Genomic DNA, 21708 nt, shown 5'->3' with positions numbered 1-21708 from the left:
AGTGGGCATAGATTTTAGGAGAATTCTAGTGCAGCGTAGAAGAGATCAAAGCAATGAATTTGTGTAAGTTGGGATATTTTGGGGGTGCGTTGTATCTAAAGGATATGCCTGAGAGGTAAGTGCAGGTGCAGATGGGCCATGGAAGTTTGCAAGAGATGGAATGTTCTGTAGGTATTTTCTACAGAAGTTTTACTAGGAAACAAAACTTTTTTTTTTATTTTTTTAAATACGGGGTTTCACCATGTCGGCCAGGCTGGTCTTTAACTCCTGTCCTCAAGCAGTCAGCTCGCTTTGGCCTCCCAAAGTGCTAGGATTATAGGTATGAGCCACCACACCCAGCCAGAAAGAAAACTTTTTTGTTTGGTAGGAAACAGCTGTGGGAGCTGGAAACATTGTTGAGTGATAGAAGGGAATGGCTGTCTAGGAAGAGCAGAAGGGGACCGAGGTGAGCTGAAGCACCTCGGCAAATAGAGCAGAATTTGGTACAGAACACTGGAGACAAAAGGGCGTGAAAAATGGACTGAAACTGGTTGATTGTACTGCAAGAAAAACAACCGTGGGATAGCCTCAAGGGAGGGATACAAAATCTAGGATAGGCGAAGAAATTATGGAAATAGTGGGAGTAAGATAAATACCCATTTTCAGGATAGGAAGGCTTTTCAAAGGTGTGATAATGTTTGAGAATTACAGAGCAGTATCTCTGAACTGGATTCCGTGTCCTCCCCGCCCCCCAACCCCCTTGCCCTTGAATAAGGGTGTGAGGTTGAATTTCACAGCTCTGCTCCCTTCTGCTTACCTCTGCCAGAGATTCTCTTCTAAAATTATCCCCTTCCCAGAGCTGGGGGCTGCCCTCTGCTGCTCTCCTCCATCCTGTTTCCTCTAATGGGGAAAGGAAAACAGGAAGAAAGAAAAACTGTAATATCAGACCAAAGCTGATTTTTTTTTTTAATTTTTAAAATTTTGTTCTATAAAATAGAGATGAGGTCTCACTATGTTGTCCATGCTGGTCTCAAACACCTGGGTTCAAGTGATCCTCCTGCCTCGGCCTCCCAGAGTACTGGGATCACAGACATGAGCCACCACACCCAATCAAAGCTGTGATATTATGAATGGTGCCGGGCTGGCCGGGCACAGTGGCTCGTGCCTGTAATCCCAGCACTTTGGGAAGCTGAGGCAGGTGGATCACCTGGGCTCAAGAGTCCGAGACCAGCCTGGGCAACATGGCAAAACCCCATCTCTAAAAAATAAAGAATGGGCCAGGCACAGTAATACACACCTATAGTCCCAGCTACTCAAGAGGCTAAGGAGAGAGGATTGCTTGAGCCCAGGAGTTGAAAACCAGCCTGAGCAACATAGTGAAACCCCATCTTAAAAAAAAAAAAAAAAAAAAAAAAAATGGGCAGGAGGAAAGGTGTCTAATCTGAGAAGGAGGAAGACAATAATAGCTACAACTGTTCTGAGAGGAGCTTTCCATTTCATCTTCCCCATGCTTCTGGGAAGGAGTCATTTTCCCTTTTGTTTTTGAAACAGTTTTGCTCTTGTCACCCAGGCTGTAGTGCAATGGCGCAATCTCAGCTCACTGCAACCTCTGCCTCCTGGGTTCAAACCATTCTCCTGCCTCAGCCTCCCAAGTAGCTGGGATTACAGGCACTCTCCACCACACCCAGCTAATTTTTGTATTTTTAGTAGAGACGGGGCTTCACCATGTTGCCCGTGCTGGTCTCGAACTCCTGAGCTCAGGTGATTCACCCGCCTCAGCCTCCCAAAGTGCTGGGATTACAGGCGTGAACCACTGCGCCTGTCCACAAATGTAGCTTTAATGGTATGGACTCTAGAATTCAGTAGATCTGATTTTGAGTGCTGGGTCTGCCTTTGAAGATATTGGAGACCTTGATCAAGGTAGCTAACACAGCCCCTATTTCCCTTATTTAAAAATTAGGAATATTGTGTCTACCTTCCAATGTCCCCATGAGGATTAAATGTGACGATGCATGTAAATCACATGATGTTAATGCATAAAAATGCTTGATAAATGTTAACTCACAGAATGAGCTTCAGTTTAATATGAGTGAACAGTTCTTACTATTAGTCAAACACTATAGCACATTTTTGTTTTGTTTTGTTTGAGACGGAGTCTCTGTCGCGAGGCTGGAGTGCAGTGGCGTGATCTCAGCTCACTGCAATCTCCGCCTCCTGGGTTCAAGTGATTCTCCTACGTCAGCCTCCTGAGTAGCTGGGATTGCAAGCACATGCCACCACGCCCAGCTAATTTTTGTATTTTTAGTAGAGACGGGATTTCACCATGTTGGCCAGGATGGTCTGGATCTCTTGACCTCGTTATCCACCTGCCTCGGCCTCCCAAAGTGCTGGGATTACAGGCGTGATCCACCGCGCCCGGCCTATAGCATGTTTTTTGCATGCGTTATTTTATCTTCTTAACCCTCTAGTTACTGCCTTTCTGAGGAAACTGAGGTCAGAATGTGAAACCGAAGCTGTCAGTTTGAGCATATGCTAACAGCCTTGCTTCTGTGACTTATTCTGGCATGAAGGATTTTTCCTCCTCACTTTTTTTTGGGCTGTAAGATTCCTCCCATTAGGCTGGGGGAATGAAACTGAGACCCAAAACCTTATTCCATCTTAAGTCATAATTAGGTAGGAGTTTGGGGAAAAAATGTATCATGTTTGAAAAGCCAGAAGGGGGAGAAAGAGACCTGTCGAATACTACAGGGAAAGCCTGAGTGCAGAGGATGGGAAAGGACTAAGGATGCTCAAAGAATAAGGAGGCTGGCTGGGCGCGGTGGCTCACGCCTGTAATCCCAGCACTTTGGGAGGCTAAGGCGGGTGGATCACGTGGTCAGGAGATTGAGACCATCCTGGCTAACACAGTGAAATCCTGTCCCTACTAAAAACACAAAAAATTAGCCGGGTGTGGTGGGGGGCGCCTGTAGTCCCAGCTACTCGGGAGGCTGAGGCAGGAGAATGGCATGACCCGGGAAGTGGAGCTTGCAGTGAGCAGAGATCGTGCCACTGCACTCCAGCCTGGGTGACAGAGCGAGACTCCGTCTCAAAAAAAAAAAAAAATAAGGAGGCAAGGCACAATAAAGAGGAGAGGAGACATGACCACCAGTGGAGTGCACTACAGAGAAAAAGTGTCTTCAGAGGAAGCTGTAGCTTAGCTGAAATTTCAGAAAGTAGGTGGCCATGGGTTCCATGGCTGCCTGATACGCAGAGGGAAAATGATGACTGAAAACACCTTTAAAGAGCGTAAGGGTTTTACTGCCCAGTATGTTGGGGAGGCCAGACTGGAAGACGTGAGATTCTGAAAACAAGGGTGGAGCCTGGAAAGAAAATGCATTCACCTATACCCAACACAAAACTTCTCCTCCATGTATCCTGTATGGCAACTTTGTACAATTTTCTTTCAAATAGCAATTCCATAAGCCTATGGACTTTTAAACTTTTTGTATAATGGACCCTAGGATGATCTATTTAAAACCCCAAAAGAGGCCGGGTGCAGTGGCTCACGCCTGTAATCCCAACAACTTTGGGAGGCCAAGGTGGGCAGATCACCTGAGGTCAGGCGTTCAGGACCAGCCTGGCCAACATGGTGAAACCCGTCTCTACGAAACTACAAAAATTAGCCGGGCATGATGATGAGTGCCTGTAATCCCAGCTACTCGGGAGGCTGAGGTGAGAGAATTGCTTGAACCCAGGAGGAGGAGGTTGCACTGAGCAGAGATCGTGCCACTGCACTCCAGCCTGGGTGACAGTGAGACTCCATCTCAAAAAATAAGTAAATAAAATAAACCCCGACAGAATATCTGTCATTTATGCATGCTTATGAATTTGCTTCCACATTCAGGAGCTTCATAGGAATTCCCGGAAGCCCATCTTTGTGCCTCCAAATAAGAACCTAAGCTTCTAGGCCCAGCGGAGTGATGGAGTGAGGAGTGGGCATGGTTTACATTTTCTTTTCTTGTTCTCTTGCAGGGATTTAAACCCATGGGATTTAAACTATTCCTAATTTCAAACACAGGATATTTACTATCAAACCCTTGTCCTCCAGCACTGGCAGCCTGTAGATGTCTTTGACCCTCCTAATTTCAGAATCTGGTTTTAAGAATTGCACTTGGTGCTTTCCTTCTAGACCACACACTTCCACTCAGCTTGGCTGGATGTGAGTACTTTCCTCACTCCACTGGTCTCTGCCTTCAAATCTCAGAGTCCATGACTAGGCTGCTCTGTTTTAGGGACCTGCCTTTCTCAGAAATAGTAAGAAAATCATAATTGCATCTCATATTTGCTGCTTATATTTATCAAGTTCCGACAGCAACTGATTACCTTCAGGAGAGCTATACTCCACAAACAGGGGAGAATCTTGTTTCTGAAGCCCTCCAAGGAATACAATGTTACCTTGGCACTCTATTTTTTTTTCTTCTTCATGCAACAATGTGTTTTGTTATGTCTGCGGTTTTAAAATTATTTCTTGAATCTCTCCATACACAGGCAAAAATAAGTGTGCTGTTTAACATACTGGAACTTGCCTAACTTAATCATTGCCTAGAGAAGGGAAAATTATCCCCAAAACGTGGTTAACCAGGAGGCCGGTGCATCTGCTGACCTCCAAGAACATGGAGATGAACTTGATAGACAGACTGTCCACCATCTGAACCTTTATTCACCACCGTTCTATAACCCTTATTCAGGCCCAAATCAGCAGCAAATTTCTTTCCAACAATCATTAAGTGTCCAAGAAGACTTTCGTCATCATCTTCTGCTGCAGAAATCTGGGATCTATGATTCTTGGGTATCACCAGAAAATGTGTTGGTGCTTGAGGGGGAATGTCATGGAAAGCAAGGCACCGGTCATCCTCAAAAATGATTTTGGCTGGGATTTCCTTGCAGATATCTTCCCGAAGATCGTGTTGCCACCAGGCGGAGTGACCTGAGCTTTGGCGATCTCACCTGCCATCTCAGCCTCTCTCCCATGCAGCAGTCAGGGTAGAGGCGCGGAGGGAGGGCGGAACCCATGGATTCTATTTTCTTTATTAAGAAAGTAATCCTTTCTGCTCATACCAGTCCCCTAGATGTCTGTCCTTATTTTCTGCCTGCAGAAAAGGTGGGTATCATCACAGAATCTTTAGTTTCTCAATTCACTTGTAATTTTTTGGAGAGATTTATAGGCCTTGAGGTTTGTAGGACTGTTGTTAGAGCAGATTTTTTTTAAGCTATATTGGTGTATAATTGACAAATAGAAATTATACATATTTAAGGTGTACTGTGGCTGACTGCCACAACTACTACTTGAGACCATGATTACAGCAGTTACTACTGTTACCACTTGAAACCGTCATTATGACTAAACAAAGGGACGAATGTAGAAATGAAAACTTAAGACAAAAGAAACTGTTTTAAGGAAAGGCAACATGGAGAAGAGAACTCCCTGCTTCTGGTGAGCAAAGGTAGCCCCCCCAAACTTCTCAGCCCTTGATATTTACTGGGTAACAAGAACAAGGAGGAGGTAATGATTGGTCAGCTGCTTAATTGATCACAGGTTCATATTGTTACTGACAGGCTTCAATTGTGCCTAATCATAAGAAACATTTGTGCGGCCTCCAACAGTGTACAACTTGATGTGTTGATATATGTATACATTGTGAAATGATCACAATCAAGCCGGTTACTGTATCCATCACCTCGCATAGTTGCTGTGGGAGTGGAGGGAGGTGAGAGCGTTCGAGATCTACCCTCTTAGCAAATTTCAAGTATGTGGTATTACTACCTATAGTCACCATGTACATTAGATCTCCAGGACTTTCTCATCTTGTATAACTGAACCTTTGTATCTTTTGACCAAATGTCCCCATTCTCCCATCCCCTACTCCAGCCCAGCCCCTGGCAACTACCCTCTACTTTCTGCTTCTATGAGTTTGACTGTTTTAGATTCCACATACAAGTGCAATCATGCAGTATTTTTCTTTTTGCATCTGCAATGTTTTGACTTAGCATAATGTCATGTTTTGACTTAGCATAATGTCATGTTTTGACTTAGCATAATGTCCTCCAAGTTCATCTATGTTGTCACAAATGGTAGAATTTTCTTCTTTGTCAGGGCTGAATAGTATTCCATTATATATATTTATGTACACATGACATTTTCTTTATTCATCTGTTAGTGGACACTTAGGTTCTTTCCGTTTCTAGGCTATTGTGAATAATGCTGCAATGAACATGGGAGTGCAGATACTTCTTTAAGATACTGATTTCCTTTCCTTTCGATATATGGGAGTTGCTGAGTCATATGGCAGTTCTGATTTTACCTTTTGAGGAACTTTTGTACTGTTTCGTAATGACTATACTGGTTTATGTTCCCACCCACAGTGCACAAGGGTTCCCTTTTCTCTGCATTCTCGCCAACATTTATCTCATCTTTTAATTCATTTATTATTTTGAGACATAATCTCACTCTGTCAGCCAGGATGGAGTGCAGTGGTGGCTTCCCAGCTCACTGCAGCCTCCACCTCCTGGGCCTGAGTGATCCTCTTGTCTCAGCCTCCCAAGTAGCTGGGACTACAGGCATGCACCACCATGCCTGGCTAATTTTTGTATTTTTTATAGAGACAGGGTCTCCCCATGTTGCCAGGCTGGTCTCTAACTGCTGGGCTCAAGCATTCTGCCTGTCTTGGTCGCCCACCGTGCTGGGATTGTAAGCATGAGCCCTCTCACCTGGCTATTTCTTGCTTTTTTGATGATACCCATCCTAATAGGTATGAGGTGATATTGCATTATGATTTTGATTTGTATTTTCCTGATGATTAATGATGTTGAGGCCCTAGAAAAAGTACTTTTAATGATATTGGCTTCCCTCTTGCTTTGGGTGGTTCCATTTAGCCTAGGTCGAAATCACATTGTAGACCAGATGTTTGCTGTCCCTGCCCTGCAGTCCCTAAACTTGGACTGTCCTGGGACAGACCCCACTTGGTAATGGATCCTAAACTTCACTTCGGCCCAGTTCATAACTTTTCTCCTATAGTGACGAGTTCATAGGGAAGATATGTCATAGGAAAATTGGTTTTATAATGTGATGCCAGAAAGAAAAGTTTGTCCTTGGCCAAAAAGTATTTATTGACCTGAAAAGGGAAGAATAGCAGAGAGCACTTCCCCATCATCTTTCATGTTTGTCGGGCTTGTCATGAGAAGCCCTCACTCCTTTGCCACCTCTCCCTTCCCTGTGCCTCTTGTCTACTTTCGATTCTCCCCTGCTATCTCCCCTGTAATCTATCTGATGGAGCCAGTGTGGGCGCTCCACAGTCCAAATGGAAGCTCAGTCTCTCCAGGTTAGCAGCGTGGCTGACACCTAACAGTCTGGGAAGTGGGAGAAATTCTAGAACCCAAGTCTATTACCGACCCCCGACTTCCCACTTCCCATAAGCGTTCCACACCCAGCGGGTGATAAGGATGGGATCAGGGGATGCCCCCAAGCTGTTATTAGCAGCCTCTGGCAGACAGGAGGGCAAAGAGCTGGAGAAGAACGCTGGACATGGGATGGGCTGGCAGAGCTGGCCAGACAGAACCTTGGGTGGACACAGAGTTGGGAACAAGCCAGCCAGGAGAGGTGGCAGAGAGGCACCAGTTACTCTCCCAGGTGAGTTAACGCCCCAGTGTTTCCAGATCTTCGAGTCACTTCATCTTTATCCAGCACCCACCCCTCACCTTCCGCATCCTGAAGAAGAGAGATGGGCAGCTGGAGGGCTTCCATGCAGATCCGGCTCTACACATAGGTTTGAGAGCATACTCAGCAGTTTCTCATCCAGATCCAGGCGATATTTATAGAGGGACCAGTGACATGGAGCTGGAAGTCTACTACTGGTGACTAAGGAGGGGGACAATGCCACTGGCTCAGCAGAGGGAATCCCCTGTGGGGCTGTCCCTCAGGTCCTCATCCCAACCCCCACCCCCGCACTGCACTCACACCTGCTTCGACCCCAAGCAGATCAGATGTGGCAGTGGGGGATCATGTGACGGAGAAGGGGCTATAAATAGCTGGAGGTGGGCATGCTGCCCCAGACGCCTTGGGGACAGCAAGAGCAGAGGCTTAAGGAGCTACACTGGGGGAAGGACAGGGGCAAGCAGGCCAAGGCCTGGCCGGGGCTCGGGGGGAGGGAACATGGAGCAATCCCGGTCACAGCAGCGTGGGGGTGAACAAAGCTGGTGGGGGAGTGACCCCCAGTACCAGTATATGCCCTTTGAACACTGCACCAGCTACGGACTGCCCTCTGAGAACGGGGGCCTCCAGCACAGGCTCCGGAAGGATGCAGGCCCCCGCCACAACGTCCACCCCACACAGGTAAAGTGCTATAAGGGGAGAGGGGAGCCACGGATGAGGGGAGACAGTGGTGCCAGAGACTGGTGAAAATTAGGAATTGGGTAAAAAGAGGGAGCAGTGTCACATTTTTTTAACTTAAAAAACAAGTACATGGTAATGTGTTCAAAATATCAAAATCTTTGGAAATCTGGGCTCACCTAACTATGCACTTAGAGAGAAATGCATGCACTTTCATACAACCTTTACCAACAGAGTACCCGAATCTTATGGGGAAACAGCAGAGCCTCACATGCACGAATAGCTCGTGCTTACATAACCTACGTGGAGGGGATTGCGTAGGAGCCCACACTGCAGTGTGCTGGGAGCTGTCTCCTACACCCTCACCCACAGGCAGACACTGCCAGATTTCTGCCTCTGTGACCCTCTGCAGAATACACAAACACACGAATCTTTCTGTGAAAGGCAGAAGAAAGGAACTGGACAAGTGTAGAAAACAGACTGAATTGCATATCAGTGATCAAAGATCTACCAACGTCAAAATGAGCAGAGATGTAATCAAGCTTTTAGGTGGCAAGATGATCAAGTAAGAACCTATTAAGTGTTAGGCACCTGAAAAAGTGCAGAGATGTGATCCCAGCAACAGAAGTATGCAGACTAATTAGGAGTGTTTAGGGATGAGCAGCCTCCTGCTGTGGGATTGGTGGGATATGACCACCAAGGAAAGGGGGAATGGGGATGGGCACAACTAAAGGAAAGGTTGTGAAATTGTCATGGAAAAAGATAGGTCATGGCTAATAAGTAAGTATGCCTCTCCCTCCAAAGAATGCAGAGAACAACAGAGGATAGAATTTGTCCAGAGGACAGGTGGCCAGAACTTTCTTTTTTTTTTTTTTTTTTTTTTTTTGAGATGGAGTATCACTCTGTCTCCCAGGCTGGAGTACAGTGGTGCTATCTGGACTCACTGCGACCTCTGCCTCCTGGGTTCAAGCAACTCTCTTTCCTCAGCCTCCTGAGTAGCTGGGATTACAGGCACCTGCCACCATGCCTGGCAAATTTTTGTACTTTTAGTAGAGACAGGCTTTTGCCATGCTGGCCAGGCTGGTCTCGAACTCCTGACCTCAGGTAATTCACTCACCTTGGCCTCCCAATGTGCTGGAATTACAACTGTGAGCCACTGCGCCCCGTCTGGTCATAACTTAAAATACTTTTTTTAATTAATTAATTAATTTTTTAATAGGGAGCCTACAGTTCCTTTAGGTTTAGGGCTGGGAAGCTGAGGCATGAGCTGTGCAGGGGATCTCAACATTGGGGGTCAAAAGGATCTGCTCTCAGTCTCTGACTAACCCCCAGGAGTATTTGCAAAGGCAGCACCAGGGACTCAGTAGAGAACAGGGACATACAGGTCAGTGTAGGCTGGTATCCAGCGTTGGGAAGGTTCCCTGGAGATAGCGGGGTCTGACTAGGCCTTTGAACACCATTTGGGATCAGTAGGGGGGAAGACCCCTCCCCCGGCCCTGTGCTCTCACTGATGTACATGGTGGTATCTGGGTGGGATGACAACTTGAGTAACAGTGCCATTATGGCACTTCCTGGTGACAGTGAGGAGACTGGCCAGGTGAGCATGAAGCCTCGTGTTGGGAAGCTATGGTTAGTTTGGGGAGTAAAATTGAGCTGTTTTCTACAGGTCTCAAAAGCAAACAAGAGTTTGGATTAGTTTTTCTTTGTTTCATTTTTATTATGGAAAATTCAGACTTACACAAAAACAGAATGGTATAGTGAAGCCCCAAGAACCCCCCAGTTATCAATGTTTTGTCACTATTGTTCCATCTGTTCTCCCCTTCCCCACCCTCACCCCTCTACACACTGTGGAATACTTTTGTTTGTTTGTTTGTTTTTCTTTGAGATGGAGTTTCGCTCTTGTTGCCCAGGCTAGAGTTGCAATGGCGCGATCTCAGCTCACCGCAACCTCCGCCTCCCGGGTTCAAGCGATTCTCCTGCCTCCGCCTCCTGAGTAGGTGAGATTACAGGCATGCGCCACCATGCCTGGCTAAGTTTTGTATTTTTAGTAGAGACGGGGTTTCTCCATGTTGGTCAGGCTGATCTCGAACTCCTGACCTCAGGTGACCTGCCCGCCTCAGGCTCCTAAAGTGCTGGGATTACAGGCGTGAGCCACCGAGCCTGGCTTACAGGGTGGAATACTTTTTAACAAATCCCAGACATTGTATCACTTGTAGACTTGAGTTTTGACTTCTCCCTTGCCCTCCCCTCACCCTGCCCTGGTGTGGTGGTTAGCATGGGACTAGCTAGAACAGATCTGGCCCTTGAAGTGTTTTCCCAGCCCAGGTATGATGATATGAAGCAACCCCCTTCCTCGTCTCCACCGGCCTGGGGCCTGGAGGAGCTGAGACAGCCTCAGCTGTCTGACTTCCAGTGGGAAGTATCTTCTCTCTCTGGGTCCCAGGTAGGGTTTGGAAGGAAACACTGCCTTCCTCGGTCACTAACCCAGAAGACAAACAGCCATGAGCAGGGTAATTCATGCGTGTGCCTGTTCAGGACTGCGGCGTAAAATGCTGCTCATATTGTGAAATCAGATCTCTTCTACTCAGGCTCTCCCAGAATCCAGCAACATGGCCTGGACTGACCCTGGCCCCAGAGGACGGTTAGTGCAGTGGGAGTGGGGCAGGCTAAAAGCAGTTTGAGTTGTTGCATACTCCACACAGACACACGTGCTCTGTCTCGGGATGGAAGTGGAGGGCCACCAGATCTGAGGGAGCTGCTCTGCCCCCTTCACATGTAGGGCAGGTGGGGGTCTAATTATCTGGCTGTAGGAAGAAGTAGATTGACCTGCCTTTTCGAGCTAGTTCCTGTGTGTGCATACAAGCGCTGGGAGATGAGGTAGATGGGCTTGAAGCTTGACAGAGGACCTGAGGCGCCTCAGGTAAGGCTAGACACACCAAGGCAAAGTGCAACCAAGACTGCCCTGATAACCCAGTCTGTCCTCACCATTCATATTAGGAGGAAAGTTAATGCAGGTGGTCTGGGGAAATTGTGGGACATACAGAAAGCAGTGACACAAAACACCTGATTGATATGGGCTGCTGGGTTCAGCACAGTCCTGTACCTCTGCTTCAAAGCAGAAACTGGCCTCCTTTATAAAGGTTACCTTGGATCAAGGTGAGTACAGGTTGGAGAATGGGTGGAGAGAAGGTAGGATGAATGGACAAGGGAAAGGGTGGGAAATGTGGAAATGGAGGGTGGAGACTAGAGGGCAGGGATGACCACAAAGTCACCCTGCATGCAGTCAACTCCCAGAATTCAAAAAAGCTGCTGCTCTTTTCTTCTGTGAGTCTGTCTGCTGCCCTCTGTCTATTATTTTTTTTTACTCTTCAACAAGGCAGACACTGATCATTCTCTCTCTGTCCAGATTTATGGCCATCACAAAGAACAATTCTCAGACAGGGAGCGGGACATAGGGATGCCCAAGAAGACGGGCTCCAGTTCTACTGTGGACAGCAAGGATGAGGATCACTATTCCAAATGTCAAGGTGATGGGGACTGAGGAATAAATAAATCTGGAGTAGAAAGAGGTATAGGGATTAGGAGAATAACTTGGTCATCCCGTTGCACATACGTACTCTTTTCCCTGCTACAAAAACTCTACCCTTTTTTTTTTTTTTTTTTTTTTAAGAGACAGGGTCTCACTCTGTCATTCAGACTGAAGTGCAGTGGAGTGACCATAGCTCACTGCAGCCTAGAACTCCTGGGCTCAAGTGATCCTCCTGCCTCAGCCTCTCCAGTAACTAAAACTATAAGCACATGCCACCATGCCCAGCTAATTTTAAAACCTTTTTTGTAGAGATGCTGAGGCTGGTCTTGAACTCCTGGCATCAAGCAATCCTCCTGCCTTAGCCTCCCAAAGTCCTGGGATTAGAGGTGTGAGCCACCATGCTTGGCCCCTCTAAGTATTAAGGAAAAGGCACCTCTCTCCACCTCCTTTGCACTTTGCCTATTCCCTGTTATTCCTCCCACAACTTCAAGAAATGAGTTTTAGAAAGAAATTCAAGTATTCATGGGGAATTGGACTTTGGTGCCTTTTGCCGGGGCCAGAGCAGCGATCAGCAGAGGGGTAATGAGAAACTCAGTGCGTAAGATGTATGGACCCTGAGGACCCAAAGCTTGCCCTCCCATCTTGGGTCTAGCACCCAAAGTAGTGACTGGTTAGCTGTTCTCTCTCTCTCTCTCTCTCTCTCTCTTTCTTTCTTTCTCTCTCTCTCTCTCTCTCTATATATATATATATATATTTTTTTTTTTTTCCCTCTTCTCTTTTTTTATTGTTTACAAATATTTTTTTTTTTTCCCCTCATCTCTTCCTAGATTGTGTCCGCCGCGTGGGACAGGTGGTGAGAAGAAAGTTAGGGGAAGACTGGATCTTTCTGGTGCTTCTGGGACTGCTGATGGCTCTGGTCAGCTGGTGCATGGACTACGTCAGTGCCAAAAGCCTTCAGGGTAGGTTTAACCTGGACCTTTGCCCACAGCTGTTTCTGGAGTTTCTACCTAGGGTAAGCAGGGTGTGTTATGGGAAACGAATGTTGCACAGAGAGGGATCAGGTGGGACTCCAGGCCCAGAAAAGACCAGACCTAGCCCTGCTCCACTTCTTACGCCCCTCCACTCACTGCCACCCAAACAGTGGATGCCCTCTAATAGGGTAACCAACTTGCCCCAGTTTCCCAGGGACTTTCCCAGTTTCAGCACTGAACATCCTGAATCCCAGGAAGCCCCTTGGTTCTGGGCACACCGGGTGGTTGGTCACACCCAGTCCTCCAGCCCTTCAAGGGCCAGATCTGTTCTAGCTGGTCCCATGCTAACCACCACACCAGGGCAGGGTGAGGGGAAGGCAAGGGAGAAGTCAAAACTCCAGTGGGATTCATGACACAGCCACCAACTACCAACTGGAACAGGCCACATCACCTCCCATAACTCAGGCTTCCCATGTGTCAAATGAGAGCAGCACCATCTTGGAAGGGGCACACAGAATGAGCACGGCCTGAGAACACGCCAGGTACACTTCCTGGTGCTGTGGACACAGCTGCTCAGCCACGCTCTGCCTAACCCCAGGCATGTGTCTCCGCAGCCTACAAGTGGTCCTACGCGCAGATGCGGCCCAGCCTTCCTCTGCAGTTCCTGGTCTGGGTCACCTTCCCACTCGTCCTCATCCTCTTCAGCGCCCTCTTCTGCCACCTCATCTCTCCCCAGGCTGTTGGTGAGAACTTGCCACCAGACTCAGCCTGAGCTGGGTGGCCTGAGAGGGGCCCTGTCTGTCTCCCCCACCATCCAGCCCCACTCACAGTCCGGTGCTGCCTGGCCCCATCCTCCCCACCACTGCCTCTTCAGCCCTCTCCAATTCCCATTCCCATATTCTGAACAGTCATCTCCCTTTTAACCTCCACCTTGACTCCGCACATAATCTTTCAACGCTTTTAGGCTCTGGAATCCCTGAAATGAAGACAATACTTCGTGGGGTTGTCCTGAAGGAATACCTCACAATAAAAGCCTTTGTGGCCAAGGTTGTCGCCCTGACTGCGGGCCTGGGCAGTGGCATCCCCGTGGGGAAAGAGGTAGGTCTGGCATGACAGAAGCAAGAGCTGGGAAGGGCCCTCAGGAGCCAGGGTGGCACCAACTCTAGAGGGAGCTCTGGGAGTGGAAGAGGATCAGAGGGACAGGACCAAGGCCAGGGCCAGGGGACACTAGGAAGGGGAAGTGCTTTGGAAGGTCCTCCACCTGGGGTCCAATGACAAAAACCGCACAGCCTGGGGAGCTTGGAGCAGGCTCTCAGCCTGGACACCCCTGACATTTGGGGCGGGATAACTCTGTGCTGTCGGAGGCTGTTCTGCGCAGTGGAGGGGACTTGGCAGCATTGCTGGCCTCTGACCCTTCCTAGATGCCCAGCAGCATCCCCCAGTTGTGACACCAGCATGTCCTCAGACATTGCCACATGGACCCTGGGGGACAAAATCTCCCCTGGTTGAGAACACTGTCTTAGAGATCATCCAGACCAATTCCTTTGCTTGAATCTGAGAAAACCAGGACTGAGAATGAGGCTGTGCTATTTTCAAGGTTGCTCAGTAGGGTGCAGCCTCCTTCTGTTCTCTGCTGGTGTGCACCTTTGCCCCCTACTGCCATATTCCACCCAGCAGCCAGAGGCATCTTTTAAAAATGGGATCAGCCTCATCTGACCCCTGGTCAAAAACTTCTTAAGGCTTTCCATGCCTCTTAAAATAAAATTGAAAGTTTTTTTTGTTGTTGTTGTTGAGACAGTGTCTAGCTCGCTTGCCCAAGCTGGAGTGCAGTGGTGCGATCTCGGCTCGCTGCAACCTCCACCTCCCAGGTTCAAGCGATTCTCCCGCCTCAGCCTCCTGAGTAGCTGGGACTACAGCCAAAAGCCAACGCATCCGGCTAATTTTTGTATTTTTAGTAGAGATAGGGTTTCACCATATTGGTCAGGCTGGTCTCAAACTCCTGACCTCAGGTGACCGCCCGCCTTGGCCTTGCAAAGTGCTGGGATTACAGGTATGCGCCACCACGCCCCGGCCTAATCGGAGCTTCTTACATGGCCTTCGAGACCGTGAACTCCGGCTGCTCCTCTCTCCAGGCCTCTGCCCCCGCTTCCCTGTGTTTGGCTCACAGGTTTCCTTTCTGTCCCTCAGTCACTCTGCCCTGGGCCCCTCAGGGCCCCTGTGTGCTGTTTTCCCAGCCTGGAACATTCTTCCTCCTGACATCTGCGTGGCTCCCTCCCGCCTATCATTCGGAGCCCTGCTTGAGGGAGGCTCCTCAGGCTCTTTCCTCTAAACACGGCCCTCCCACCCTCCGCCACCCTTGCTCTCTGGAGAGGAGAAATACGCTGGTTTCTCGTCTTCCTCCTCCCTGGGATGAGGCCTCATGAGGACGGGACCTCTGCGTAACTCCTGTATTTGCAGCCCCTGGCACAGTGCCCGGAGTAAGGAATGTTAGTCCAGTGAGTGCTGCAGAGCCTCCATCTGGCCTCTGACCTCCGCCCCCTTGCTCCCCCTCCCCCAGGGCCCCTTCGTCCACATTGCCAGCATCTGTGCTGCTGTCCTCAGCAAGTTCATGTCTGTGTTCTGTGGGGTGTATGAGGTAAGGTTGAGACAGCGAAATGAGCCAGGGCCAGGTGGTAGAAGGAGTCCGGCTGTGTGTCCAGGGTGTTGGGAGGGCTGCCTCTGCTCTGGGCTGGCTGTGGTGCTGAAGGAGCATCGCACTAATCCACGCTCCCTTCCTCGTCCCCCTGTCCGCCTACCCTAGCCACATAAATGCCTCTGTTTAACCTGTGCCTGTCCTCTGAATGCCCACCCCTCTTTGACCTGTGCCCCCACATGGAGGGCTGGCCTGTGGTCTGCTCCCATGCTCTCCCTGCTAGTCCATACCACCCCCTCTGTGTCAGTTTCCCTCCACGTTTCCCTCTTGTGCTCCCCCTTCCCTGTGTAGCTCCCAATCCCTCACCCCACCTCTTACATACGCCCCGCCTGCCCCACCCCTCCACCCCCTTGTCCCGCGTGCTTCTCTGTTGCAGACCGTGCCTGGGCAGCTTGACCTCCTGGTGTCGGCCTGTGCGGTGGGCGTGGGATGCTGCTTTGCAGCCCGTGTTGGAGGCAAGTTGCACTTCCTCCCTATCCCGATTGCCTAAGCAAGACTTAGAAGGGGGTTTTGGGTGGCTGCCACAAGCTTTGGAGTGGGCATCCGGGGAATGGCTGTGGATCACAGCCCCTAGGATCCAGATACCTGTATTTTTTCACCAAAGGGCTGTGTATTCTTTTGAGACTGCTTGCTGTGTGGTGCAGGATGTATTAGTACTGCTTTCTGGAGTTCTTGCTCTCTTTTCTGCTTATCATTTGTTGATATATATGCCTGGCATATATTTGCCTAACTTTTATTTCATTTTCTACTTTCTATTTCATTTCGGTGCTGTGCTATGAGGTTAATTCCTTTTTGCCAAACTCACTGAGTTTCTCTTGGCCTGGGAATCATAGGGGACATGGGACCACAAGGACTACTTGTGACTTAGGCCTCTCATTCTGCCTTATTCCCCATCCCTGCTTGTTTTCCTGTCCTCTGCCTGCCCACCTCCCTCTCTTCCACCTGTCTCTCTGTCTGTCTCTCCCCTAGTAGCAGCCATACTACTACTCTGATATCCTGACGGTGGGCTGTGCTGTGGGAGTCGGCTGTTGTTTTGGGACACCACTTGGAGGCAAGTGATTGGCCCCCTCCCCCATCAATCATCTTGCCTGGCCTGACTCCCAAAACAGTTTGAATCAGTATCCATAAGTGCTGGTATTACCAGGTTATTTACAAGAATAGCTGACTTTTAGTAAGCGTTTGCTATGTGCCAGGCAACGTTCTAAGCACTTACTTTTACTCCTGGCCAAAGCCATATGAGACTGATATTCCAGAGGAGGAAGAGGAGAGAACTGAATTACAGAGAGGGAGAGTGACTTGAGCAAGTTCATTCTTCTTTTTTTTTTTTTTTTTTTTTGTGAGACGGAGTCTGCCGCTCTGTCGCGGGCTGGAGTACAGTGGCGGGATCTCAGCTCACTGCAAGCTCCGCCTCCAGGTTCCACGCCATTCTCCTGCCTCAGCCTCCCGGTAGCTGGGACCTGGCGCCGCCACCCTCGCCAGCTAGTTTTTGTATTTTTAGTAGAGATGGGGTTTCCGCGGTGTGCATAGGATGGTCTCGATCTCCTGACCTGCGTGATCCCGCCCATCTCGGCCTCTAAAAGTACTGGGATTACAGGCTTGAGAGCCACCAAGCGCCCGGCGAGCACCAAGTTCATTCTGTTAAGTAAGGTCCCAAGCTGGGAATTAAAACCAGGACAGTCTCCATTGGCTCCCTTGGTATTTTAAAACCTGTTTGCTGTGTTGGATGTTTTTGCCTACTGATGACATCTCTAACAGGAGAACTCTATGAACTTCGCTCCTTCAAAGGAAAAACCCACATTTTGTTGCTTCCATAATTTGCGTGGGAATTCAGGTGGGCCTTATTTAGATTATTGTTGAAAGCTTTTAGTGAAGAATAGTTAGGAGAGTTTCAAAGGATAAATGTCCTTGATAGCATTTAAAGAAGTTAAGTTTAATACTTTCTCCAAGTATAAGGCAAATAGTGATTTCTCAGATTATTTTCCTTATCATGGATGATTAACAAATGGATGTAGTCAGGAGAAAACGAGTCATTATCTGTGTGATGACTCATCCAAAATCAATTAGCATGGAATTAGCAGAACCCAGGAATTATACAGGTCATTCATTGGATTCGTGATGATAAAAGGACACTAGTAGATATGTGAAGAAACAAAGGTGTAGGAAGAGGCATTTGGCTTCTTAAAAGACCACTGTTAGAGAGGTTTCTTCGGATTATGCGGAAATATTGACAATCTTTTCTTAGAGAGTCTTCGAGACGCTAAAATGACTTGGCGCAGGAATGATAAATGGAGAAGAGTTTAAAGTTAGTACTGATAGCAGTCTAACTTATGCAAACACTGTGGCAAAGCAGACTTCGAGTAGTTAACAAAGCATAGCCTAGCATCCTGTTTTCATTTCTGTCACTCAGCTCTGCTCATTGCGAATCACTAATCTGTCAGTGGAGGATAGTGTATTTGGATTTTGCACATGTTAAACGTTCACACACTTACATTTCTTTTACTTTCTTTATTTACTCTTTAGCCTTCAAATCCAGAGATTAAAGAATATTTTTAGACTGGGAGACTTTTTGTTGTTGTTTCCAGTATTGAATTCTCTTAATGTGAAGAATTTGCATTTTCCTGATAACATTGGAATTCCTAGAAAGAATGGAAAGAGTTCTTCTAGGTTATAATAATCCAGAAGTATGGAGGTAAAGATCATAGAAGTTACAGGCAGCAGTTTCATAGAGCCATTGTGCTGAAAAGAGGAAGAAAAAATTCACAGATAAAGAAGGCATTGCTGTGGCACAAGAAATTGTTAAGAACTTAAAATTAAGGTGCTATGTTTGAGCTGTTTTTGTATTACATGGTAATATGAGTATTTGCAGGTGGCATTCCTGGTTTTTTGTTGTTGTTTGTTTGTTTGTTTATTTAGATGGAAGTCTTGCTCTGTCACCAGGCTGGAGTACAGTGGCACCATCTTGGCTCGCAAGCTCTGCCTCTGAGGTTCAAGCAATTCTCATGCCTCAGTCTCCTTAGTGGCTGGGATTACAGGCCACTTCCTCCCTTGGCTAATTTTGTATTTTAATGAGAGCGGGGGTTTCACCATGTTGGCCAGGCTGCTTTCCAGGCTCCTTTTGACCTCGTGGCCCTTACATGGCCTCCCAAAGTGCTGGGATTACAGGTGTGAGCCACCCCGTGCCTGGCCCATTACTTGATTTTTAAAATGAATACTGAATAATTCGAAGGAAAAGGTGGTATGAAATGATGTATTCATTATGGAGTCAGCTCTTAATTTCTTACACTAATGAAATAAATAGAATTCAGCATTCTGCTAAAATGACAAGCATCTTGCTCCCATTCTGTGCCAGGCCTGTGCTGGATGTACACACACTCAAGTGCTCCTGGTTGAGAGGCTGGACAGGCAAGGCAAACCTGTGTCATGACACTCGAAAAAAGTAGCCCAGCGAGGGGCAAAGTGCGGTGGGAGACCTTATGCTAACCTGCCTGTGAGGCCCATGAAGCGTCACCAAAAGAGGTGGTGTTTGATATGAGGGCTAGGAATATAGAAATAGAGACTGTAGAGGATAAGTAGGGAGCTTAGGAGTATTCTGGATAGAGGAACCAGCATTACAAAAGTCAAGATGGGGGGCAATGCTTCATCATTAGCAGAGATACAGAGGAAGAATAATAGCAAAATGAGTCTGGACAAGTAAAGGGGACTGAATTGTAAGAACCCTCATAGCTATGTATAAGGATATGGAATTTATTCTCTAGACTGGGATTTGCATAAATGTGTTTCGTAGTTTGTAGATCTAATATAAAAATGGTTCTATAAATCAGTTGGGAAGGAGTGCTTGGTTGCAGAGACGGTTCCTGCAAACTAGAAAAGTTAATCAGTGGCCGGAGACCGCGATTGAAACTCAAACCGATAATGCCAGCACTTTGGTAGGCAATTGAAGCCGAATCACGAGGTCAGGAGTTCAATACCAGCCAATGGTGAAACCTCGTAATAAAATTAAGCTGGGTGTGGTGGCAGGTGCCATGTAGTCCTCTGCCACTCCGGAGTAAAGACAGAATAATTAAGCGAACCTGGAGCAGAGGTTAGTGAACCGAGAATATCCAGCCTGGGCAACAAAGTGGACTCCATCCACTTAACCAAGCAATTTGATATGGTGGCTGCGGTGAGATCAAATGTGGCTCACAATGCCATTTTCACGGAACCCTGGAGTGGGATTGTAATTATCTCACAGACCGGTTACTGGGAGAAATGCTGTTATGGTAGTCAAGCCATGAAGACTTGTGCTGGGAAGTGACATGGCCGGCCTTGAGTGTCCGCAATCCTTTGTCAGATGTGTGCAGGACAAAATCGGCGCAGGATTAACAGGATTAATCCGAGATTGTAAGAAAGAGCGATTGTCGCCAGTCCTGATGCTGTGTAATAAAGACTGCACTGGACAGAGGCAGAAGAAGAAAGAGAAGAATGATAGAAAATGGGAATTGATACAACCTGGTGATTAATTTTATTTTTCTTTGAAGGTCTTGCTCTCTGGCCCAGGCTGGAATGCGGTGAAACGTCTTGGCTCACTGCAACTTGTGTCTCCTGGGTTCAAAACTGTTCTCCACCTCAGCCTCCCAGTAGCTGGGACTGCATCATGCTGCCATTATGCCTGGCTAATTTTTTGTATTTTTTGTGGGGCGGGTTTTCCCGTGTGGTAGGCTGGTCTCAAACTCCGGCCTCCAGTGATCCACCACCTCTGACACTCCCAAGTGCTGGGGTTACAGGCATGGGCCACTGTGCCTGGCATCTTGGTGATTAATTTTGTGTGGGGTAAAGAGAGGGATCTGGAGGCTAGCACCAGCTTTCTACAAGGGCGATTGGGTGAATGGTGGTGTTGTTAGTGCTTAAAAAAGATTGGGTATGCAGGAAGTGAAACTGATCCTGGTGGGAGGAGCTGGCTTGGTGTTTGGCACAGTGTGTTCAGTTGATGTTCTGTGACGTATCTAGGTGATACCATTTTTTTAGCAGGGTTGACGAGTCTCCCAGAGAAGCTCAGGAGCACCAGCACATAATCAGCAGCATATAGGTGCTAGAGTGATAGCATGAGCATGCATGAAATTGAGGAGAGAAGTGTGTTTGTGAATAGAGATGGGGCCGGGGACAAAGAGCTGGGGTTGAGCAGAGGCTTTGGGAGCAGCAGAGAAGGTAGAGAGGAATCAAGGTGGGAGAAGAGCAATGTTCCCAGAACCTGGTAGGAGGTTTCCCAGCTGTTTTGTTTTAATGCTTTGTTTCCTTTTATGCATTTTGTATGTTTTGAAGCTCAAATATCAAAATTAGCTCTCATTCAAGGCATGGTGATAGACTGCTTCAGAAAGTGTCCCAAATTTTGTCATGGGAAGAAACCTGGCCAGGATTTTCAAAAATTGTTGTAAATATTCATCAGTTGGATAGTTTACCCAGAGCAAATCAAAAGCTGACTTTCTTTTTGTTACTGAGTATAAAGAGAGACTCACTCTCACCACCTGATTCCTGCTTTATTATTCAATCCGCCATTTTAATTTGCAGAGGAAGGTAGCTGCCTGATGTGATGTGAAACAGGGCAGAAGGAGTGATTGGCTCTGTCTGCTTACATTGTCCATTGCCTTGCTCTGTTTATGATTCTGTTCCTCTTCTGTTCTCTTTTATCCTCATCTGTCCTTTTCTCCTCCTGCTCATCCTAGAATAGACATTCAGCCCTGATTATGCACAGGCACCATGCAGGACCTTTAAGTCTCAAAATTTCTTTTCTTTTTTTTTTCAAGGCAGGTCTTATCTGTCACCAGGCTGGAGTATAGTGGCCCGATCTTGGCTCACTAGCCTCGGCTCCTGGAGTTCAAGCAATATTCTGCCTCAGCCTCCCAAGTGGCTGGATTATAGGTGCCTGCCACCCTTACCTGACTAATTTTTGTATTTCTAAGTAGAGATGGGGTTTACCAAGTTGGCCAGGCTGGTCTTGAACTCTGACTACTTGATTCACCATGGCCTCCCAAAGTCTTGTGAGATTACAGGTGTGAGCCACTGCACCCGGCCTCCAAGAATTTTCAATCCTAGGGGATCTCAGAAATGTAAACAAATATCTGGATCTGAAAGTGGTAGTGCTATAGTAACCCAAATTCTGGCGCAGGCTGAAGGACAGATGGTTTTAAGACCTGAG

At 47.6% G+C, this 21708-nt stretch overlaps 1 protein-coding gene and 1 pseudogene across 1 annotated transcript in view; one reads left to right on the top strand and one right to left on the bottom strand.

Moving 5' to 3' along the window:
• Positions 1-4585: 4585 nt before the first annotated feature.
• LOC116274455 lies at positions 4586-5411 on the bottom strand (annotated as a pseudogene).
• A 2656-nt stretch (positions 5412-8067) lies between these two features.
• CLCN1 (chloride voltage-gated channel 1) overlaps positions 8068-21708 on the top strand; it is a 43856-nt gene continuing 30215 nt past the window's right edge. The window contains 7 exon segments of the mRNA XM_031665065.1: positions 8068-8347; positions 11751-11871; positions 12701-12832; positions 13459-13587; positions 13809-13942; positions 15402-15479; positions 16509-16591. Coding sequence (XP_031520925.1) covers positions 8168-8347; positions 11751-11871; positions 12701-12832; positions 13459-13587; positions 13809-13942; positions 15402-15479; positions 16509-16591 — 857 coding nt within the window. The 5' untranslated portion in view covers positions 8068-8167.

Source organism: Papio anubis, chromosome 4, assembly GCF_008728515.1.
Source record: "Papio anubis isolate 15944 chromosome 4, Panubis1.0, whole genome shotgun sequence".
Classification (NCBI taxonomy): domain Eukaryota; kingdom Metazoa; phylum Chordata; class Mammalia; order Primates; family Cercopithecidae; genus Papio; species Papio anubis.
The sequence above is the reverse complement of the archived record's forward strand: the minus strand, read 5'-3'. Positions and strand labels throughout refer to the sequence as shown.